This window comes from Podarcis pityusensis (genome assembly GCF_964106645.2).
Source record: "Podarcis pityusensis genome assembly, chromosome: 13".
NCBI classification, from domain to species: domain Eukaryota; kingdom Metazoa; phylum Chordata; class Lepidosauria; order Squamata; family Lacertidae; genus Podarcis; species Podarcis pityusensis.
The window spans coordinates 3,782,386-3,802,207 of NC_138038.1; the positions used below are offsets into that span (position 1 = coordinate 3,782,386).

The 19,822-nt window shown below is 42.7% G+C and overlaps 1 protein-coding gene across 1 annotated transcript in view; it reads right to left on the reverse strand.

The window, feature by feature from the left end:
• Positions 1-13,650, reverse strand: part of SLC9A3 (solute carrier family 9 member A3) — a gene marked incomplete at its 3' end in the record, with an annotated part of 109,752 nt that extends 96,102 nt beyond the window's left edge. The window contains exon 1 of the mRNA XM_080976650.1: positions 13,580-13,650. Within this exon, the coding sequence (XP_080832776.1) occupies positions 13,580-13,586 (7 nt within the window). The 5' untranslated portion in view covers positions 13,587-13,650. The remainder of the gene's footprint in view (positions 1-13,579) is intronic.
• Between the last annotated feature and the right edge of the window lie 6,172 nt (positions 13,651-19,822).

Sequence of the window (19,822 nt, forward strand, 5' to 3'; positions counted from 1 at the left end):
CAGATAAAATGAATGTTGGCTTTGCATAGGCAGGAACAACCCAAAGCACAGTAAAGTGATGGAGCTTTTGTTTCAGAAACCAATAAAGAACTTGTAAAATGTTTTGTAGGAGCTGGGTACACACTGCCAATTCTCACGTGCAGCATTGGCTTACGCAGAGACCATCAATTTCAGGTGCAGAATCTGCTGATATGCTTCTGTAAATTCGTTGTTAAAGGCTGGAAGGTTGTGAACTTCTTCCTACATTAAAGTCTGACGTTCATATGAAAATTTAATGTAAGCTGGAAATGCTTGTCTGCGTAACTGTTCAGAGATTACTGTGCAGGATTTGTCTGGCGTAATACAGTAAACCCAGAATTTATGGACATTTAACTTGTGCACATTCCACTTTATGCACATGGCAAAAAAATTAAAAATATTAAAAAGTGGGCAGGAAAGGGGCAGGCTTCCAGGAAGTGTACAAACACACTTTTAGCACAGTCCAGAAACACCCCACATTGTTGGAATATTTAGGGAACTAAACAAGAATATGCATTGCACACACAGAAACAGCAGCACTTCGGTGTAGCGCTGGTTTAGGAGCAAGAATGTGCACTTCCACGTGCCAAACAACACACAATTGCTCCCACAAGCCCCGAAAGCAATCTGAAAATGGATGTAAAAGCAAAGTAAATGGCTGCCAATTTAGAGGGGGGTTTCCTCACCAGAAACATAACAGAATCACTTCAAGTCAGCGATGGAGCACCAGACAACATTGTGGTCAGCCAAAACTAAAAAGAAATGTTATTAACAACAACAACAACAACTTTATGCTTTCAACAAATACTGAGGGGTCCTTCATGGGCCACAGAAAAGCTTCCGAGATGCCATAGGCTTTGTGAGAGCATGTAAGATGTACAAAATAACTGATGCAGAAAGGAGCTTCCCTAAAACCAGCCACTCCAGCTAAAATCTTTTTCGGGAAACCCATAAAAGTTACTTCCATTACTATTATCCAGCTTTTTCTTTTGTATACAGGCAGCAACCATTTCGCTCAGGGGATCCATTCCTGGCCCTTGCACACATTGGTGGACTGCATATAAGCGCACCCTGCCCTGTCACTCCCCCCCAGCTCCCCGCCCCATTCTGCCCCCATCCTGCCTTCTTCCAGGTCCAAAAGTACCTGTGCGTCAGTGATCACATGTCAGTTGGATGTGCCTAAAATGGTGGTCCCCTGTACTATTCCCATGTAGGAAGAGGGTCAAAGTACTGAACCAGAAAGCTAGCGGAGATAAAAAGGCCAATGACAAGTTAAGACACTTTAAATTAGACCTCAGAGTTAATCATAACCAGTAAATACTTTTACTTATATTTAAATTTATACATGGCTTTCCCATCACACGGTCCTCAAAGCAATGAAAATAATTAAAACATCATTAAAAAATTCTGACAGAAACCAAATGGGTTCAGAAACAACAGCATTTTAACAACTGTATCCCTTTTAAAAAACAAAACAAAACCCAACAGCTCACAGATGTTAATGGAGCAGACCTCTCTTCACCTATCCTTTTTTTGAAGTGCGCATGAATTAACCTTCCTAATAACGGTGTGTGTGTGTGTGGAGAGCTATGGATTCTTTCTAATTTTTGGATCTATGAATGAACTCAAACTTAGTATATATTTGGTGAGACAGGGCCTTGAGCACGGTGGCTCCACAGAGCTCTTCCCCAGGTGTCTGGTCACCGCCCTCTTGGTCATGAGGAAGTGAGAGGGCTCACCTTTCTCTCCCTTGAAAAGTACATAGAGTCAAAGCAGGAAGTTGTGACAATTACACTCTTTCCCACTTTCCCTTTCATCTCTATTGTTTCTCGAAGCTCAGTTAAACTCCAAAGCACCCACAAGCCTAAAAAGGATGGCAACGCTGGATTAGAAATTCTGCTGTTTTAGAGGCCCAAACTATATGTCACACTGTATTTTCCTGATTTTAATCCAAAGCAGTTGAGGAGGCTAGTTCTTGACATGAGGACGACAGTAGGCTGCTTAACCCTTTCACCTCTGATCTTTTTGTTGTTGTTCAAAATCTCCCCGCCCCCTATGTCTGGGTGGGTTTAAAGCAGAAAAAACAGCAGAAGAGTTACGCAACCCCCCCCCCCTCCATACTCATCAGTCTGCTGAGCAAGGCTGCAGCCTCTGCAAATGCTTTTTTAAAAAAGCAAGGAGGAAAAACACGTGGATCAAATGTAGTTAAGGCCTCTCTCTATTTAAGTCTCTGCACATTTGACCTTTGTTCTATATGTTTAGATAGTTATTGGTAGCAATTACATAGTCCTGAATAGCAGTGATAAAGCTTTCCAACTAGTTTATGTGGTTAGAAGTTGATCCGCATATAACACCTTTCGGATGAGATCACATCTATATTTCCTCATTAAAGAGCTTCTTACCATTTCTGCACTCAGAACTTGCCATGTCTATTCTATTTTATTGATGCTGAAGAAAGGCAGAGAAAGTGACTCATGTCTGAGGCTGTGAGGAGTAAAGATTTGATCTGCCTTGACTACTGCCTGGAGAACATGGTGATCAGATATTCTAAACAGTTCCACAGTTCTGGTACCTGATTTTTCAGAGTGCAAAAATACTCAGATGCTATTCCATAGATACAGATATCCATCCTGGATATAGAGAGATGGGACTATCTTTAAAGACAGTTTGAAAACTGCAGCCGGTGCAGAACTCAGTTGCTCGCCCTGGAGAGATGGTCTGAGCACATCACACCAATCCTAATTCAATTGCTTTGCTACCAATTAGCTTCCAGGCTCAACTCAAAATGTTGGTTTTTAACCTATGCAGGCTTATGGCAGCTCAGGACCCCAAGACTTCAAGAACTGCTTTCCTCCATATGAAACAGACCCAGACCTTGCAATCAATCATTTCATTTGTGTGCGCCTTTCCAAAGTCAAACCATGCTCAAGGTGTGTATGCAAAAAGCTACATAACTACACACATCACAAAAGTAGGCATAAACAATAAAAATATCAAAAAGTACACAACCAAATCACAACAATTTCCACATAAATCATAAGAAGACCTAAAATAAAGATACAGAAAATGAATGTCAATAACAGCAATGAACCCACCTATACAATACACCAGCCCAATCCTCGCCGGAGGCCTTGCTCCATGTGTCCTCTGCAGCAACACAAGAACGAGCCTTTTCAGTGGTGGCTCCCCACCCAGGCAGCCCTGCAGCTCTGCAGCATTACCAAGTTGTATGGCTTGTGCAGGATTGCAAAACACAGCAGTATAGCAGGCCTGTTACACCAAAACGGTCCCCTAGCAATGTGCCCGTTTTTTTAAAAAAATGAAGAACTGCAGTAAAGTCAACGCTAGACCACCTAGCACAAAGTTGTGCTTTTGTGTGGAATAGAGTCTTCTGTACAATGGTCTTCACACTTCTGCCTCTGGCTTTGTCCACCAGGGGGATGCCATGAGGAAGTAATAATAATAAATTTTATTTATACCCAACCCTCCCCAGCCTAGAGGGTCAGGGCAGCTAACACCCGATATAAAACCCTCCCCAGCCTAGAGGGTCAGGGCAGCTAACACCCGATATAAAAACAAATTGATTGAAATACAACTTAAAAACAAGGTTAAAATACAACATTAAAACATTAAAATACAGCCTCATTTCTATGGAAACTCAAATAAAAAACTTTTTTGGGGATGAAAACGTCAAGTCTTCACCAAGGCTAACTTTCCAGACTGGTCCTACGTGGGCCAGAAAAAAGCCAGGGAAGTCCCCAAATAGGAGTTCCATCACAGGAGGAGAAAGGGAAAAAGAAGAGGGGGAGGGAATCAAATTGATTCCAAGCCCAAAGGCCAGGTGGAACAACAATCGGCCCTGCGGAAAGAAATCAGATCCCGCAGGGCCCTGGTCTCATGAGACAGAGTGTTCCACCAGGCCGGAGCCAGTGCTGAAAAGGCCCTGGCTCTGGTTGAGGCTAATCTAACTTCCTTAGGGCCCGGGACATCTAGGGTGTTGCTATTTATGGACCATGAGGTAGCCTGAAAAAGGCCAGGAACTGAGACCCAAGGAATGGCTCAAGCATCCCTGCGCTCAGGCACTCCCTCTTCACACGCTGGAATAAGTCTCCAACTAATAAAAGAACAAAAGCCTAAGCATGTGTGGGATCCATGCCTGGGCACGTGAGCACGAGGCCAATCCAATAATGGTCTTACGCACCAGAGCCTTGTATCTCAAGATTTATTCCCTGATAGTTGTACTCCGCTCCAGAGTTCATGGTTTAGAGGAGCACTTGGAGAGTGTTTATACTCAAAACTTAGTGGCAGCTTCTTGTCTTGAACGCATTTCTAGGAAAATATTTTAAACTATTTGCAGACCCTCCAAGTGTCCCTATTTTCCAGGGATGTCCCTGATTTAGAGAAGCTGTCCTAGTTTCTGATTTGATCCCAGAATGTCCCCCTTTTCCTTAGGATGTCCCTATTATCATTGGAGAAATGTTGGGGGGGGGTATGCAGTTATCCAACATTTGAACTGTCTGAAGGCAAGCCTGTACAGTGGATGCTCGGGTTGCGAATGTGATCCGTGCAGGATGCACGTTCGCAACCCGCAGCGTTCGCAACCCACAGCAGCGTGCATGCACATGCTCAAGTTGCGATTTGGCGCTTCTGTGCATGCGTGACCCCTGAAACCCGGAAGTAACCCGTTCCGGTACTTCCAGGTTTCAGCGTGTCCATAACCTGAAAAAACACAACCTGAAGTGTCTGTAACCCGAGATACAACTGTATAGGGAAGTTTTTTTAATGTTCAATGTTTTATTTAGTTTTTCCATTTCAGCCTCTTAACCAAGGTTGTGAGCATTCTGCCCTTTAAAGAAATCTTGAATCCTAGTAGCCCAAATTCTATGACTCTTCTGCCAGTGTTAGGATTGCTCTGGAAATCTCTGCTAGATATTTACAGGTACCAGGTTACACACCTCAGATTCTTTTTTAAAAAAACACAACAGCCAGCTGCTATTAGCCAGATCCTTCAACACATGGATTTCTAGCTATGCAGAGAGCAGAAATAAAGAAAAACATGGTAGCCTATATGTTAGCAAAACTGGAGATTAATTTTCAGTGGTGTCCAAATAATTAAGATTGATCCATGGCTCCTACATCATCCCGCTTTATTTTTTTTCATTTCCCTCACCCATTTTTTTTACCATCCAGCCTGCTGAAGAATTAAGGAGAATTCAAATGCTTATAAACTATTTTGTACCAGTTGGTTTCCAAAATGTGGATTTGTGTATTTTTCATATGGGCTGACCTTTATTTCTTGTTTGCTTGATTTGAAAAATACATAATATAGCCACACAATAGGGCTAAGTTTCAATTCAAACTGGTATGGAAATGTGAGGAGCTGATCTTAAGTTTTGAGAAAAAAGAAACCCAAACTGACAGATTCCACCATCCCGATCCTGAACGTGGGTTTTGGAGTTTTTCCGACGGAGCAATAGGCTTCTTGCATTCCTCAGTCGCACTTTCATTCAACATTCAGCACCTGCTGCCACCTAGTGGACAGATGTAACAGTGCTTGCGGGGGATCCTTTACAGTGGTGCCCCGCAAGATGAATGCCTCGGAAGACAAAAAACTCGCTAGACGAAAGGGTTTTTTGTTTTTTGAGCTGCTTCGCAAGACGATTTTCCCTATGGGCTTGCTTCGCAAGATGGAAACGTCTTGCAAGTTTGTTTCCTTTTTCTTAACACCGTTAATACAGTTGCGACTTGACTTCGAGGAGCAACTCATAGAACGCGGTGTGGTAGCCTTTTTTGAGGTTTTTAAAGACTTTGGTGATTTTTGAAGCTTTTCCAAAACTTTCCCGACACCGTGCTTCGCAAGACGACAAAAATCGCAAGACGACAAAACTCGCGGAATGAATTAATTTCGTCTTGCGAGGCACCACTATATTTGAGTTGCGCAGTTGTCACAGACATTATTTGCCACGTGCATCTGCTAATCGCAAACACGCTGTCATCTTCAGCTGCCAAGCTTTGTCGCCTTCTGCTTCCTGAGCACAATAAATGCCAGCAGGAACTAAGGAATTCTGGGGCTTTTAAAAATAGTTACAGTTTTGGCAGAGCATGGAAATGCGAAAGGCATGGAAACAGAGGTTCCTCATAGCCTTCCCTTCCTCCCTTCCCTGCCCCCAGTGCCTGCACAGGCTATATTTATTTTTTAACACAGGTGCTTCATACAAGAGGAGTGCTGGGCAAAAGGGCTGTCTTTAAAAAAATCATTTCAGGATATTTAATGGGAATTGAGTCATAAGTATGTAATGCAATACATAAATAAAGCCAGAAAGCCAGATTCTGTAATAAAAGTAACTGGTGCCGGTGCTATTTATGAACAAAATTAATTAGTAATTAATCATTGGAGAGATAGGTTTGGAAGAGAGATCTTCCACTCTTTCACATTGTTCCAAGTACATTAAAAGTTGGTTAGATGTTGCAACTGCCCTCACCCACCATTAAACAAATGTTCTCCATGAAAATACTTAGGCTAGAATAAATCACAGACAATTAGCTTTGCAAATAAATGAATGTTTTACTCACAGAGCTTCCAGAAGTTACAGCAAACAAGTTTCCATCCGCTAGCAGTAAAACAACGATAAAAAAGGTTCCATAAAACTTAAAAAGAAAAATAAATTGTCTTCCGTACATAAAGGATCGCACAATCTTTGGGTTAGCAAAAATGCAGTCTGTAAAATCTCCTTTTAGAGAGATTCAGTTCACTTCCAGCGAGCCATGGCCACATGGCTTCCTGCTTGTTCCAGGAAGCACACAGAGAGAAGAGAAATGGGGGGGGGGATAGAAGTGGCTGCAGGGAGTCTGCCAGGCCACATACACTCTGGTAACTTCAGCCAACTTTCATGCACGCAAGTGTGATTCAGTAACTGTATATCATATTAATTTTCTCCAATTTTGCAATTAATGTTTGTATGTGCATGAATACACACCACACAAAATCTGTCTCATGTGGACCCACACTGTGCGGCTAGAAGCTGACACTATTTGTATGCTATTAGTTCTACCCCAGAGTAGCTTGCAATGGCAATTAAAACAAAGGTAATAATAAGACATGCAATAAAACATTTTAAATCAGAAAAAAAAATTAAAGTATTTATTTTCTTCAGCAGAGAGAGAACTTAATTTGTGATGTTTAAAATACAGTATATTTTAATACTTCTAATACTTAAAATACAACCCATTAAATTGCGTTGTATTTCTAATACTTAAAATACAACCCATTAATTTGCCTCAGAAAAGAAACCTGCCTTGCCTGAAACTTTATACACCGGGTGATGAGTGCATCTTCTTGGGGATGGAGAACCACAGATGAGAAATCCTTCTTCTTTATTGCCCCCCACTTGTTCTCTAATCACAGTAGAAGATTGTAATGTTTATGTGGATTGATGTGGGATACAGAAGAACTTAGGGTATAGGTGCCCCAAGATGCAAAGGATTTTAATTAAGGTCAGAACCAACACCTCGAGTTTAGCTTTGAAGCGAACTAGTGTAGATATTTGAAGGTGTAATTTTTAGACTCCCTTCTGTCATTTTACAGATGGGGTAAACAGAGCAAACATCTGCGTGGAAGAGCAATAAACCAGGCTGAAAAGAGGGTGGTAGATCTGGAAGTTTTATAACCGGCACAGGGAAGGGATTCGTTTTGGGGGAATGCCTGATTCACAGGACCAAGAGACCCCTTTGTGCTGCTGTTCATTGTGCATTGTTTGTGTTCTCCTTCTTCAGCATGCAGCCCCGACTTATAATATTTACGACTGAATCAAAGCACCAGACATGTAGCTGTGTCCACCTGCTTAATGAAAAAAGAGCTTCACTGTTGAATAGTGGAAAAGATGGACGACGGACACAGCTCTGTTGGATTCACAGCTCTTTATTGCAACAGTTAGAACTGCTCCTGGAATCAGACAGACTGCAACCTAGCTGGCTGCTTTATATAATACTAAGTAACTTGAAACAGTAACAACTCACAACTAGCTAACCAATCAGGAGCGACAGTTTTCAATCCTTCCTTTACATACTGGTGGCCCTGAGTGAGAACTGCCACTAATCTTAATACATAACATTCACAATTGTCACTCTAAGGTTGTGTACGCACTATACCTTTAAAGCACAACCAGAGGACAATATTTCCCTCTGAGAATTCTGGGAACTGTAGTTTTAAAGGGTTGCTGGGAATTGTACCTCTGTGAAGGGTAAACTATGGTGCCCAGCAGGGGCGGCGGGTCCTGTTTTGCCACCTGAGTCAAAATGGGAATGTACCTGGTCGCACCTGCAAAGCAGAACCAATGAAGAAGAGGAGTTTGGATTTGATATCCCGCTTTATCACTACCCTAAGGAGTCTCAAAGTGGCTAACAATCTCCTTTCCCTTCCTCCCCACAACAAACACTCTGTGGGGTGAGTGGGGCTGAGAGACTTCAGAGAAGTGTGACTGGCCCAAGGTCAGCCAGCAGCTGCATGTGGAGGAGCGGAGACGCGAACCCGGTTCACCAGATTGCAAGACTACCACGCTTAACCACTACACCACACTGGCTCTCAATGAGAGCGGGTTGTGGCGAGATCTCATGAAATCTCACCAGAAGTTGGCACCACCGCTGCCTCCCCCCCGCCCACCTCATGTGCTAGCTGGCCTGGTGCACAGAATTCTTTGAAAGACAGCATGTGTTTCATATGGTGCGGATATGACTAGAGCCACATGGAATTAAGAAATATAGTGTGTATCCTGTCCCTGCCTCTTTTGTTTACATCTAGTTAGCTCCTATTTGTCCCTGGCTCCCCTCACTTGTTTCACAAGGTAAGTTTATATTACTATTATTATTTACATTATTTGTTTTACAAAAATTCCTCCTGCCTCCCTATTCTTGTAAGCAAATCCCTCCAGCTCTTGGGAAAGCGCCTTATCTTCCCAATGTAATCAGGGATTGGCAGGTGTATTCTGCTCAGGTGCTGTTAGTGTTCCAATAGTATTGAACACCCACTTTGTTTGACATACTGAGATCCTAAGATCCTGAAATGCATAAAATGTGCACCTCGATCAGTGACACCTCCTTTAGCCCTCAGTCCCTTAGATGTCTACCTTTGAGAAAGGACTTTGAATTTTTCTTTTTCTTTTAGTTTAGATTAGTCATTGTATTGTATTGTATTGTATTGTATTTTGAAAAGCCTATATATATATATATATATATATATATATATATATATATATAATGTCAACAGGAGCAAAAGCAGGTGGGGGTAACCCCTGGGCCTTCAGGTGCTGCTGAACCAGATGACATCGCAAGGGATCGTTGCCTTAGGAGAGCGAGAAAAATTATCAGGGATGATTCACACCCCGGCCAGCACCTCTTTAATCTTCTACCCTCGGGCAGGAGATATAGAAGTATAACCAGTCATACCAACAGGCTAAAAAAAAAAAATTCTATCCGTGGGCTGTTAGGCTGCTGAACGGAAAATAATATAGTGCAACTGACTTTGGAGTTGGCGTGTTGTGCGACAAGCACACAGTGTGCAATGAGACTGAGTGTTTGTGAGGGGTGGGAGGCTTGGTTAATTTCATTGTACACAGGTTGTACATTGACAATAAAGGTATTATTATTATTATTATTATTATTATTATTATTATTATCATTATTATCATTATTATCATTATTATCATTATTGAACTACATCACCCTTGCCATTGCCCTTGTTTGCTGGGGCCAATGAGAGTTGTCATTCAGCCGCAAATGCAGGACCAAAAGTTCTCCACACCTGAGAGAAAGCAGAGGCCCTCCACCACCAGTCAATGTTGAGTTCTGTCACTCAGAGGGGCCAGAAAGGAACCAATGGGCTTTTTTCACCCATTTTCACTTAGCCAGTGCAGCACATGATGTCAGAACAGAAGGTGTAAGTATTCTACATTAGGGAGGGTAAAATTAAATGTTCCCCTTTTTCGTGGTGCCATGCACTTAATGTAATGTGTTCAGTTGGTTTCCATTGAGTAACATGGCTTTTCCCAACTAAGACTGACCAAAACCTGGTCTCACAAGCTTCAAAAATTAGCTGGAGCAAAATGGTGTCAAAGGAGTTTGCACTCACAACACATTCAGGCAGCCATGATCCTCTGATATGCATTAAGATGGCGGTCCCTCCTCCCCAGCACCATTTGGGCAACAAGCCAATTGTCTCAGCTGATAGTGCTCTCAAAAAAAAAGCATCTCCCAGAAGGTTCAGTGCCATTTGTTCCCCATTTGGCCTTCTCTGCCTAGAGACAGTGACGTTAACATGAAACCAAAAAGGGTTGGTTATGCAATAATGTCTCACCTAAATCAGACGGACAGCAATTCCCTTAACTGCATTAGATTAGTTTGTCCTCAGTGACATGAACATGAAATCAAATCACATTGGCTTGGTGGAGATTTTGCTGTTACCAGGAGATGACCCAAATGGTGTTTAAGCTAGTGCGCCAAGTAAGCTGGGGCAAGTGAGCCTTGCATATTTTCAGGAAGCTCTAAAATGACCCCACTTCTTTTCAATGGACCCGAGTCTGGCTTAATTTGAAATAGAACCACCCCGTGTCCCTTTTGCCCTTCCATTTTGAGTACTAGGTTGCAAAAAGCAGCAAAAGGGCATGAAAGAGGTAAGCATTTTGCTTTTCGTTGTGAAAATGTTCGTTACAGAACACAAGAGAACATTCAGCAACACAGACTTCCTAACTTTTTGCAATGTTTTTTGGCACAAGCGTTTTTCAGAAGACTGCCGTCTCCCCATGGTTTTCTCTCCACATTGTATCAGAGAACATGCCCCCATCATGGCATGTTTCAGTGAAATGGAATGCCCCGACACGGGGGAGAGTTCCTCAGGAAATATGCATCTGTCTGTGAAGAATTTGATGCATTCAGAAATAACTATTGTCACAGATTAAAAGACTCAAGGATTACTTGTTTAACACATTGGTTTGGTAACCTGAGAAAAGGGAGGTGCTGGAATGGCATTCCTCCCTTTGGAGGTAGTGGGGGGCGGGGGGGGTGGAAGAGACACCTGATAATGACTTGAGCTTATACCCCCCCAAAAAAATAATTCTAAAAATATATAGAGAGAGTAAAAACAACCCCTGAAAAACACATGGAATTGCCTGAATATGCACAAAACAAGCAAATTTGAAAATAAAATGTACCTTTAAACAAATGCAACTTCCAATATATATATTGAGCATAAGAATAAATCTGTCAGTTCATGCAGCTCTTATATGGAAACTCTGGACAAGTTAGTTTCCATTGGATTTCTTCAGTCCTGTGCTCTCAATGAGATTACTTAATGACCACAAAAGGATTGAACAGCTACTGTTTGAAAATATGTTTTCTTAAACTGAGGCGCGCTTTCCCTAATGAGGCCTCTTGCTGCCGGTGCCCTTCCACCGTTCGGCTTCTGTTCTTAGACTGAGGTAAAGTTCTCAAACCAGGACACTACTTCTGGTTTTGCAGAGTTCATAAATGTAAACAGGGCTGTTCTTAAACTGAGGTACCACTGTAGTTAAATCTATTAAAAATCTGTATCGCAAAGTACGTTTGGTCAGATTATTCCATTTTATCCCATCACACATTGTGGCATTCAGAACATGGAACTGGGAAGCAAAACAGCAATGCTGTGCTCTGTGAAACAACGCTTTCCTCCAGCTGCAAACATCAAAACAGTATTTATTTTACATGAAAGAAAAGAAAATATTGGATATGTCAAAATGGGACCAAGACATGCATTTCAGACAAGACTGCCTTCACTATAAAACTCCTCAGATTACATATGAAATTATTCTCAAATTGAAAGGGATACATTTAGGTGGTACACCTGGAAGGGAAAAGATCCTGCAGCAGGCAGAACCAGAGGCACTTTCATCTCCATAAGAGAGCCACCCAAAAACATTGTGCTAACTGTGGAATATTCAGGAGACAGGAAACATAAGTTACCTGATAATGACTTGAGTTTATACCAAAAAAGCGTCTTAAAATATATACTAGAGTAAACATAATATATACTACTAAACATATATATACTATATTAGTATATATTGATTTATACTACTAAAGTAAACAATGTATACTACTAGAGTAAACCTAAGTGCTAGAGTTTTTCATGGAAGAACATGCAGTCCCGGGATCTCCCTTGTGCAACCTGAAGGGGTACAACCCAAACACAAGTTTATGCCCACAGTAAGACCTAGACCTAAGACATTTCCTCATTTAAAGCCAGAGCTGATTTAGTTCTCCAGACCACAAATCCTGAGGGGTGGGTTGTAGACAGTGGGTTGTAGGCATACGGTTGTGCCTGAGGATTTTGCCCTTGGATGACGAAGAGAGAGCTGTGGGTGGATGCATGGACAAGTCCCACTGTGGGAAGCAGGGAAGCTCCTGCACCACCAAAAGGGCACTGCTGATGATCCTGGGGCTGCAGTTGCTATCTCTATGGCCTGCTCAACATTGTTTGCTATGCCTGGCTCCTTATCTTTGCTGCTAAATGAAGTCTAAATAAATAAATAGTGTTCATACATGCATTTGGGAAATGGAAAACACGCTGTTTCAGCTTTCATCTCATGTTCCAACATGCACATGTATTTTTTTTTAAGAAAAAGACATTTATATTCTGTACCTCTTTCCTACAAGTTTAAAGCAGCTTATAGTGAACAGGAAATATCCCCTCCAGCCCTGTGATTTCCAGAGCTGCAAATTCGGGGTTTGCAGAAGAGGACTGCCAAAATGATCAAACTAGTTTGTTGAGTAAATAGCTGTTTTATTTTTAATTATTTTCTTGTTTTTATCCTGTGTTTTATTTTGTGAACCAGCCCGAGATCTTATGATGAAGGGTGGTATATAATCTAATAAATAAGAATAATAAATAATAGCCCTGGCCAGGCTGTTCAACATCTTCTTTTGTAATGCAATCTAAGGCAGTATGTTGTAGACAGTGCTATTTTTCTAGAAAAAGAGGGGCTGGAACTCATCATGAACGCCCCCCTCGTTCTCTTATAATGACAATGGTGCCCACCTGAGAGGTGCCAGAACTGAAGTTCCGGTGAGTTCTGGCTGAAATAAAGAGCCCTGGATAGAGACATTTTGTTTGACATAAGAGGGCATGATTTCCTTCCCCTCCCATTCTCACTGGAGGGGATTTGAAGTAAGTAGGGGGGGGCAGGTGTAAGTGGGCAGTACTGGAATTTAGTCTGAAAGAGAAAGAGATCCCCCCCCCCCGTGAGAATCAAATGCTATGGCATTGGCAATTCCCCATGGGGAGCAATATCTGTTGGAGTTGAGTTGATGCTACAAACCGCCATCTTATGCTGAACCCGTATACATGTGCAAATAATCCTTATATCAGCGAAGCACTGCAAGCCTCCAGTGGCCTCACTGAAAGGAAACCAACTCAGCGCACATACTGTTACCCAGTGAAACTTCTCATTGCTCAGAGATTGGGGTAACAATACTGTAGTAATGCCATTTGAAACAGACAAACGACCCCAAAGAGTGCCAAAGCATCATTACTTACCAATCATAGCTGAGAAAGCCACCAGGATCCAGAAAGCAACAAAGAAAGGCACATGAACGTGGAGCCAATCAAAGGTGACTATCTGGAAGCCGCCACTGTGGTTAGTTGCCTTGATGGTTTCATTTGCAGTTCCGAGACCATCTCTTTCACTAAGCCCTTCTGAATGGCACATCAACAATATTAGCAAAATGGGGAAAGGCAAAACGAATGCCCTTTTCTTCATGATCAAAGAACTGCTATCTAAAAATTGCCTCCTTGCGCACAATGTGCTTTTTATCCCTTTTAGTATTGCTTAGCTTAGAGGTCAAAGTGGGCTTCCCACTTTTGCTTGTATTTTCTTGGATGCCCAGTTGAGAACTCCTAGCTGTCAGAAACCATGTCAATACCAGGTTCTTCCTCTCAAATTTTGTTGCCTGCTCTCCAGCCAGTTGGGGGCACTATCCCTCCAACCGTTTATTCCTGAGGAGCCAAGCAGCACTTTGGCAGGTGCAGCCCTGGGCGCAAGGATCTTACTAACTCTAGGAGAACCTCTAAACCTCTTTAGTGCCTTTGGAAGAAGGAGTGCTTTTATGGTGTTTAATTGGAAGGAGGGGTCAGATAAACCTCTAGGCAGGTTTATGATGACTGCTTTCCCCCTTAGTTCTGATTTGTAAATAAGTGCAAAAGATTAATGACATCTCTTCTTAATAATTATAGAGAGGTGGCTGTATAAGGTTCTTTTGGAGAAAGTGCATGGCCCAGGACTTCGCTCTCGCTTGAACAAAGTGCATCCTCAAGGGAGATTAACATGTAGCAACAAGCCATTCAGGTAAAAAGCAAACTCTGCAGGTAGTAGCCTTCAGGACAGGTAGTCAGCCAAAGGACACCTGACAACTGTACCAATTAACATTAAAAAACTTTTCGTAAGTAGAGAAAATTTGAATGAATGCAGCCGATGGTCAGTTAAGTGGTGAGCCAACCAACATCACTTTGGGTCTACAACCTCTAAGGCAGGGTGGTACAACTTTTAATATCAGGTGGGCCATGGGTTCCACACTGCCTTGTCATGGGGGGGGGGAGGCCAATATTTGATGTCCCCCCCCAGCCCTGGAGCTGCCTTCCCAAAGCTAAGTGAGGTGCTGGGCTTTGGGAAGGAGGCATGAGGCTATGGCAGGCTCTCAGCTTTGGGAAGGCGCTGGAGGATTCTAGGACCCTGTCAGAGGCCTCATGTCTCCTTCCCAAAGCCCAGCGCCTTGCTTATCTGGCTTTGGGAAGGCAGCACAAAGGCTGCTGGAGGGGGCATCAAATGTTGCTGAGGGCCGCTAAAAAAGGTCTCAAGCGCAGCATGCGGCTCTCGTGCTGTGAATTGGACCACCCTGGTCTAAGGTACAGTAGTTCCCAGAAATAGCAATTCAAGTTTAGAAAAGCAATGTCCATCAGCTGAGCTAAAGAAGGATTAATTAGATCTGGATTAGCAATGGAGAATCTACTTTACAAACCAAGATCAAAGGAACCTAGTCTGTTTAATTTAAAAAGTGAAGACAGGAAGACCTTTTCCTGTGGAAGAATTGCTACCCGTGCAACTTATTTGGAATGGTTCGCCTCCCACCAGTAGCTGAAGCAAGACAGACTGGGACAAGGGGAGAGTCTTCTCCATGGCTCCTTGGCTCCGGAACTTCTTGCTCCCTTTCTGTTGATGTTTCATAGGCTGGTGAAAACTTTATCTTTCATACGGCTTTTGGCCTATCACATTTAAAGTATGCCTGTTTCTGAACATTTCCCAATTCTGCAACAGAAAGGGAGAAAAGCTTTTCTCTACCCTCTTTCTCCAAGCCATGCATAATTTCATAGGCTTTTATCATATCACCTGTCACTTGCCTTTTCTCTAAACAAAAAAGACCCAAACACCACAATCTCTCCTCGTAGGGGAGTTGCCCCATCCCCTTGATCCTTTTCTGAATCTTTTCCAACTCTACAATATCCTTTCTGAGGTGAGAAAACCAGAACTGTATACAGTATTCCAAATGCGGTTGCATGCACATAGTGTATCTTGATTTCAGTAAGGCTTTTGACAAAGTCCCCAATGATATTCTTCTGAAGAAGCTAGTAAAACTGAACCCAAAGAATGTTCACTAACGGTTCCTTATCATCCAGGAAGAAAGGGAAGAGTGGGGTGCCACAGTGTTTTGTCCTGGGCCCAAGGTTGTAAAAAGGATCTAGGGGTCTTAGTAGACAACAAACTTAACTTGAGTCAACACTGTGATGCAAAGGCAAAAAAAAGCAAATATTCTAGGCTGCATCAACAGAAGTATAGTGTTCCAACCAAGGGATGTAAGTCCTGCTTTGATCAGATCCCACCTAGAATCCTGTGTCGTTCTGGGTACTACAATTTAAGACGAATATAGACAGGATGGGCCATCAAAATGGTCAAGGGACTGGAAATCAAGCTTTATGAGGAAAAGTTGAGGGAATTGTATGAGAAGAGATATGATAGCCATTTTCAAATATCTCAAAGGCTGTCACAAGGAAGATGGAGCAAGCTTGTTTTCTTCTGCTCTGGAGGGCAGGACCCAAACCAATGGATCCAAGTTACAAGGAAGAAGATTCCAACCAAACATCAGGAAAACTTTCTGACAGTAAGAGTTGTTTCACAGTGGAACAGAATCCCACGAGAGGTGGTGGACTCTCCTTCCTTGGAAGTTTTTAAGCAGGGATTGGATGGCCATTTGTCATGTAGGATCTAGTTGAGATCCCTGCCTTGGACGGGCCTTGATTAGATGAGCCCCAGAGTCCCTTTCAACTCTACAGCTCCATGATTCTATATTAAAAAGCACAGGTCCAAATACGGATCCGTGGAGGCTCTCACTTTCTACACCTCTCCATTCAGAGAATTGTCCATTTATCCTTACTCTTTGCATCCTGATATTTAACCAATTCCTGATCCATGGTTGCTAAGCTTACTCAGGAATGTTCATTACAAAGTCGACCCACAGAGATGGGTGAAGGTTGAACTCTCCATGCATTATTATTTTATTACTTATTAATTAACACATGAGCTGATGCGCAGAGAGTTTGATCCTGCTGGGACACACCCCTGCAGGCCAACGTTGTCATGGTGATTAACAGGTAGGCTGTCCTGCTCAACTTTCAAAATCAGCCCATGAGGGTGTGGGAGATAAAAATCTGGCCCACTGGGCCAAAACCGTTCCCCACCCCGGTTTTAATGTGTCACATGTGAAAGGACTCTGAGCCAGGAAGGTATCTGAACTCTTTCACAAAGACGTTTCACTAGGACATTTATTCTGATAACAGGTATTGTACTTTGGAACCATGTACTCTGCATTTATTTGAAGCATGATAGATGATTTTAAAACAACATTAAGTTGCATAAAAATCATTGATGGTGTGTCTAACCTAATCGAAAACTTAAGTACACAATAAAAGGCTGACGGAGGCAAAGGAAAAGCCATATTCCCAGTCAATTCTCTTCAACAAAATGACAGTTTATGAATCCATGAAAGGTGAGGTACTGTTTGCAAAGACATGAGCACAAAATGTGGGTTATGTATCAACCTGAGTAAAAAACGAGTAATACCTTATCCTGAAGCTACAACTCAGCTTTGTGACTTTTGTTGCTAAATGGCAATGGCTTCCAACGGGGTGAGCTCCTGTTGTTTGATCCCTGTTCCTGCCCACCTAGCAGTTCGAAAGCACGTCAAAGTGCAAGTAGATAAATAGGTACCACTCCGGTGGGAAGGTAAATGGCATTTCCATGCGCTGCTCTGGTTCACCAGAAGCTGCTTAGTCATGCTGGCCACATGACCCAGAAGCTGTACACCGGCTCCCTTGGCCAATAAAGCGAGGTGAGCGCCGCAACCCCAGAGTCGGCCACGACTGGACCTAACGGTCAGGGGTCCCTTTATAGATATGTTGGACCAAACGTTACAGAGGAAAAGGAGGAAAATTAGACTAGAGAGGTCAGGTGAGAAAGTGAGCGGGGTTCCTGCACTTTTAATAGTTGTGTAGAAGAGGAAACTTCCATAGGAATAGAATACATAACCAGCTGCACCTAGCCACCCCAAACTAGACATGAAGTTGGCACTTTTTGTGGCACCTGCATGTACACTGTGTCTACTTCCAGCACGGTGGACGACAGCCCCTTTTGCCATCCTCTGTTCCTACAGTGATATGTAGGGTGACCAGTTGAAACATCACGTTTTTGGCATCACATTGTAAAAGATTCAGATCCCTTTTTATACCCAAATGCCCTTTCATTACTTTCCCTCTTGCTCTTAGGTGCCACAGGATTTTGTGATGTCTTTGATTTGTCTGTATTTAATTAATGCAGAAATCTGAATTGATTAATGGCATCATATAAAGACTAATTAAAACGATGGAACCTAAACTAAAGAAGCCAAGACATGTTGAATTGAAATATGGGGATCATTTGGAAGATTTTTTAAAAATAAAATAAAAGACATTAGACTCAACCAAAAACTTGGTGAAAGAATCCATTTGCTAGAAACTGCAGAATCTGTGAGATAAGTGCAGCATTTTAATGCAAATTTCCCACATAGTTGTAGTAGATAAAAGCCTGCAGGGGTCCCATCTAAGTCAGCAGCATACCATGGAGTCTTGGCTCTTCTTTCCTTGTCTACTGAGAAGAAGACTTCAGGTCATCTAAGGTTATCAAAAATAACAAAACCATTGTAGGCCTCCATGATATTACATAACACAGTGAAGTGAGTTTGGAAGAGAACCCAGGGCACAGAATTATGAAAAGCCTCAGGAGGTTATATGAGGCCCTAGAGGAGTTATTGGGGGGAAATTATACAAAATAGTTAAAGGATTATGATTTCATTGGACTATTTTTGTGGTGTAAGAACATGCCAGCTATTGAATTACACAATGACTCTTCATCAAGAGATCCTGCAAGTGGCTGGCATTCTCTTACACCAACAGATGTGGCTTAATGAAAACAATACTTCAATAATTTGTATCTCTTATGTCCCTGGGACAAACATTACAACAACCGTCTGTTTGAAAAAGAAGTATTTGATCAGAGTGCCAAACTGTATGGCAGAAACAAGATATCCTTTTTTCTCCTGTTTTTTAAAAAAATATAAGCCTTTATCATTAGCAGATGATATAGATGGGAAAGAATCCAGGGCTCCTGTGCCTTGTATAGTTTCACAGAAGAGGACCTTTCAGGCCCAGCTGGCATGAGAAGATATATAAGAAGAAGGAAACTCAGAAAGTGTGACATTTCCCTGTGCACGGTTGCAGAGTTGTTATTCCTATTCTTATTCTAAGCCCCATTTTGGATTAGAGGCTTCTGTACATGACAGGGTGTGGTGGTCTGTATGTTCTCACCCGTGGAACAGGTGCTTGGGCCTGGTGTGTGTGTGTGTGTGTGTGTGTGTGTGTGTGTGTGTGTGTGCTGAGTGCAGAAAGTCTAAGGAAAACTGCCCCAGGAAGAAGAGATTGAGTCACTTTGGGGGCCACCAACTGAGCTAGGAACTGGCAATCTCATTTGGACAGAGATACCATTTCAGATTCCAACAGGTGAAGGGCAGACAAAAAATAAATAAAATTGGAGTGAGGAGGCAGCAGCAGCAGTTCAATACATCTTGGTGTCTGAGGCAAAACATTCTGCTGTTGCCCCCACAGTTGGGTGGGGCGTGTGAGGCTCTGCAAGGGCTTCTCCTCAAGGAAAAGCTGTTGCAAAGCCTCGCCATGCTGCTGGGGTGCAAAGCTTTGCAACAGAATGCCTCCCTCTTAGTGGCTATCTCTGCGAGAGGGGGGGGTGATCCACAAGGCTTTGCTGCTTGTCTTTTTCTGCCCTCAGGGGTGGGAGGGACAAGCAAGCAAGGCTGAGCTGCTCTGCCACCACCTCCATCCTTACCTGGGCTGCTTCTCTGGTGGTTTGGAAGCAGTGGGGCAGGTGAGGTGACTGCAGGGACACCACCTATTTCTGCTGCCTGAGGCAGCTGCTTCACCCTACCTCATGGTTGGGCCAGCTCTGGGAGGTAGGCACAAGAAGATTTGGAACAGCCCATAACTCCACTCTTAGATACCTTGAAAGTTCAATGGTAGAAAAGTAACACATTTGTTGTGATCATTCACTTTTTCTGTTGCATAAGTTCTATTGGGATGTTATTGCAGGAAAAACAGCCCAGCCCCCTAGTTTCTGAAGCAACAAGAATGTGTGCCATCAGCTCATATAATAGACCAGTATAAAGCATATGTAGTGAGATGGTCAGA